At 32.6% G+C, this 4,566-nt stretch overlaps 1 protein-coding gene and 1 non-coding gene across 4 annotated transcripts in view; one reads left to right on the top strand and one right to left on the bottom strand.

The window, feature by feature from the left end:
* The window catches only part of LOC109231976 (DNA-(apurinic or apyrimidinic site) lyase 2), a 15,050-nt gene extending 12,980 nt beyond the window's left edge, over positions 1-2,070 (top strand). For 2 of the 3 annotated variants that reach the window (XM_019397590.1, XM_019397589.1), the window contains one exon: positions 729-1,189. In XM_019397590.1, the coding sequence (XP_019253135.1) occupies positions 729-809 (81 nt within the window). In that variant the 3' untranslated portion in view covers positions 810-1,189. Of the gene's footprint in view, positions 1-728; positions 1,190-1,533 lie in introns of those variants that run through there. The other variant, XR_002068868.1, reaches the window with a different exon arrangement.
* TRNAH-AUG lies at positions 4,045-4,117 on the bottom strand. Its single transcript has one exon. It is a non-coding gene; the product is annotated as a tRNA-His (tRNA).

The raw sequence follows: 4,566 nt of genomic DNA, 5'->3' as shown, positions 1-4,566 counted from the left end.
TGAGAAGTTTTTTGGTGACCTTGAAAAAGTTGTGTTACATAGACCTATAATATATTTTTCATAGCACTTGTTACCTGCTAACATATCAAATTGGGTAGCACTGTGGAGAGATAATAAAAGCTTTTAGGATGAATTCTATTATCTTGTCAAATATGGCTGATGGGAAGAAAACAAGATTTTGGCAGGTTAAATGGCTAGAACAAATCCCTGATATGCATACACGGGTAGTCAATAAGAGGCAACTGTGGCAGATTGCGAAATGGAGATAACTAGAATATTAATTTCAGCTGGTTTATGATCTGGAAGTAGAAAAATTGCTTGATATTTCCCCCAAAAAAGAAGAAAAATACTGGAAACTTTGTCTGTATTTTGGAGCTAATTGTGTCTGGGTACTATTGAATAAAGTTACTTCTTTACTTGGTAAAAAAGAAATGGATGAGGGTTTTTCTCGGTATGGTAATCTTAGTGTTTCTGTCTGTATCGTGGAGCTAATTGTGAGACTTGCACTCTTTCCTAATCTGTTTAGCTTGATATCATCTTTTGATTTAGCAACTGCATTTTTTATGATCTAGACTTGTAATTCTGTTTGGCAATAGGAAAGTGGTAATCTCACCAAATCTTTTCATGCAGCAGCCCCAGGAATGGGGAAGTTATGTCTAATAAGAGATTTGTACATTAATCCATCTGTCATCCTGAATTTTCTTGCAAAACCGACATTCTCTGTTCAGGGACCTGCATCAAATCCTGAAGCAAATTGTGGTTATTTCAAATGGGCTGCTGCTTCAAAATGTAAGGAGAAAGGAAAGTGAAGTCTCTGCTGCATCTATTCGTACGTGATAAACAACTAAAGTTCTGCATAATGAGAGAGTTCAGGTTAGTTAAAATTTCGGAACTTGCTCAGTGGGAGCATGTGGTATCTCCACGTTCTTGTATTTTTCTCGGCAGTCAACCTTCTATTTCCTAACAGTACTGACGTGGGAATTTGTAGCAGTTTATTTACGTGATAAACCACAAAATCAATAGATTCAGTGTTCTGTGTCGTCGTTAGCTGAAATTATCTGGTAGCTGTATAACTTTTAGATGTTTACTTGGGCGGGACCTTTGGCATGGGAATATGATTCTTTTCTTCTTCCCATTGTATTCTTTGGCATAATTACTTGGAAATTAGTCATCTTCCTTCACAACCTTACATCGTTCCACATGCGGTGGTATGAATTTCATGGATAAAGTTTGTTTGTATTGTTAGCTTTGTATCATACCATTATTTTAACTGCCTGGTATTGTTAGCTTTTCAATTTAAAAAAGGTGCATGTTGTCCATACATATTATCATGCCCAGATTTTTGAAGGAAATATTAGTAACTAGGGATTTTTTTTAATTTTAAAATTGCCTTTGAATTTTGTTAAAGCCTTTGAGATCAAAGCGCCTGTGATAATATGTGGTGGGAGGTAGAGAAAAGTGTTGGAATTGATAGTGACGAAGGAGGTGGCAGGGGTAAAATTTTTTTTTTTTTTTTGGTCAAAAATCATGCAGGCTGCCAGGGAGAGTCTCAAACCTCAAGGGAGGAAATCCGAGGTGAGTGGAAGAGATTTGTTTTTTTCTACTAGTTCTAGTTTTTTTTCTTTATTTCTTTCTTATAAAAAAGAACAACTAAGTTTTTATGGCGAGAAGAGCATGTCCTTGAGATCTGTAAAATGGTATGGTGTTTGCCTTCAAGGCTTCTGCCATTCTTTCTTGTTCTACTGATTTATTGCTCAGTTTGGTTGTTCATGGAGCTGGAATGGACACCAAATTAGCACTAGCTAGTTGGAATCAAACAAAAAGGAATTAACAAACTGCCAAGAGATGGGAATTGAGGACTTCGGTTGATCTTTATTACACTTGTTACAATCATTATTTCTATACTGATTTTGAATTGCTGAAAACAAATGATTTCCCTTTATTTGGTACAATTGAAGATTTTAAATACAAATTGTATTTCTTTTGTTGGCCATCTAAGGAAGGTGCTTACCTTTTCACTCTGGTATTGTAATTCAGAGGGGTTGAATATTTGATACATTAACATGTTTCACAAGAATCTGTTAAGAAGTGGTCATATACAACAAAAGGGCCTTATTGTATGTTCGTTGCGATAAAAGGCGTTAACTCTGTGTTCCCTGTAGATGTGGCTTGTAATGACTAACTTCAATACAGCTAATGTAACTGCTAATTAACTATGGTAAAATGTAACTTCAGTCAAGTAACTATGGTAGACACAATGTTCTTCTTTACACCAACCCCCCCCCCCCCCCCCCCCTTTAAGTTAGGGGATGGCGATGTTTTTCATCCCTAGCTTGGAAAGTAAATAAGATTGTTAAAGGTTTGGTAAGTCCTTTGGTTAAAATATCAGCCTGCTGCTATGAGGATGTTAAGTAATTGTTTCATTAGGTATCTATTACTTCTCACCAGCAATAGGTATCAGGTAACTAGAGATGAAGCTTAGCATAACTTAGAATAGTCATTGAGAGTTCTAAAAGTAAATGTAAAATTTCTAAATATTAAATAAATTTTTAAGACAGAAATGAGGTTTTTGCCAAATCTACAAGTTCTGTCGAACCCTAGTGTCGTCTCTACATCAGCCCTAGTGGTCATTCCTTTCAACTGTAGTCGTAAAAAACATCACATCCTAGATTATTTGACCATATATTCTTTTTAGTATATTCCGGGAAGAGTGATCTTTCATTTCTTAACTTTAAAATTATTTTAGGTTGAAATGTTCTATCTTACTTTTAATGGGAATTTTTTGTAATCACACGAATACTATGGCATATTTAGATAATAAATTTCAAAAGTCTTATAGTCACATAAATATTATGACACATTTGATGTCACAACTTACAACTAGGGGTGTTCACAAAAATCCGAAAAATCGAACCAAACCGAAAACCAAACCAAACCGACCAAAGAAAACCGATACTTTTTGGTTTGGTTTGGTTTTTGGTTTTGAATTTTAAAAACCGATCAAATTTGATTTGGTTTTGGATTTAATAAAAAAATAACAAAAAAACCCGAACCAAACCGACTATAGGAGTAGCTATTTCAAATTTATTATTACACCTATATATATGTATATTTTTATACAAAGTTTAAAAAATTTTACGGTGAATGTTAATCCTTTGCACTTTTAGTACAATTTTTTACCTTTATATTCTAGTTTGATTGGTAGTTTTCTTTTGTTAAGTGTAAGAATCCATTTCATGTTTAAAAAAAATATATTTTTAATTGAGTCCTTAAATTATTCATCACTATTTGATTCAATTATCATCAATATATTTTAGTAAATAATAGATATCTCAAGCAATTGATTTGATAGTGTTACGTTGAAAATGTGGTCGCTGGAATATGTGTTTGGTAGTGTATGTCTTATATTTACGAAAAAATCGACATATAACCGAAAAAACCGAATAACCGACAAAATCCGACATAAACTGAATCGAGAAAAAACCGACTTAATTGGTTTGGTTTGGTTCTAATATTTGAAAAACCGACTTACTTGGTTTAGTTTCTTTTTAGGAAAAAACCGATCCAAACCGAACCATGAACACCCCTAGTTACAACATTCTTTATTTTTTTTTTATTATCTCGACCAGTCAAATAGACTCACATAAAAAGAAACGGGAATGAATAAGTAGTATTATATTTATTATCAAAAGGTCGATTTATCCTTAATATTTGATTCTAAGAATAAATTATTGTCAGTTATTTATTGCTACTAAATAATTGTTGCTAAATTTGATATACATGTCAAATATCTTCTATAATTTCTTAAATTCTATATCAAGTGAAACATCTTCACTTGAAATATAAGGAAAGGAACAACATTTATGAATTGCTTCTTGAATCAAGGAAATAAGGAGAGCAGTGAAAGCAACACTGGAAATTAACTGAGGAGAAATTCTCGGGAAACATATTTTAACTACAGATAAAAGACACTATAACCAAAATAAGATAGCTGCAATACAAAAAAATTGTAATAAAAAGATCAAAAATTTAATACAACTCAAACGACTCCGCTGGGGATCGAACCCAGAATCTCTGGTTTCATAGACCAGCGCCTTATCCATTGGGCCACAGAGTCAGCTTGACAGTAAAATGAAAACTAATTATAATAACAGTATAATATTGAGTGAATATTAAAGCCAAATTATTTTTTTCATTTAATCTTTACTTGGAATTCTCCATCTTGTAGTTTTGAGATTAGGGTTTAAAAAACCTCCTTTTAAAATATGACTTTAGAAGACATGGCTAAAATAGAAGGATGTATTGATAAAAATTGTGTGTGTGGATGAGATGGATAAATCCCAGTACAATGAAGAGAATTATTCAATAGTTTAAAAGTGTTTCTTTGAGTATTCTTTGTGGCCTTGGCTTCTTTCTCTTTTTAAGTATGTTTTTTCATCAATTATATTTGATTAGAAGTGGTGGAATCTTTATTTATGTTTCGGCTTGAATCTTTATATTTGAATTCTTTTCACTAAAGCAAAACTTTGTATATACATAAATTTTTACCTTATTTACACGAAATAA

This window comes from Nicotiana attenuata, chromosome 9 (assembly GCF_001879085.1).
Source record: "Nicotiana attenuata strain UT chromosome 9, NIATTr2, whole genome shotgun sequence".
NCBI classification, from domain to species: domain Eukaryota; kingdom Viridiplantae; phylum Streptophyta; class Magnoliopsida; order Solanales; family Solanaceae; genus Nicotiana; species Nicotiana attenuata.
Note: the sequence above shows the minus strand (reverse complement) of the source record. Positions and strands in the feature narration are given on the sequence as shown.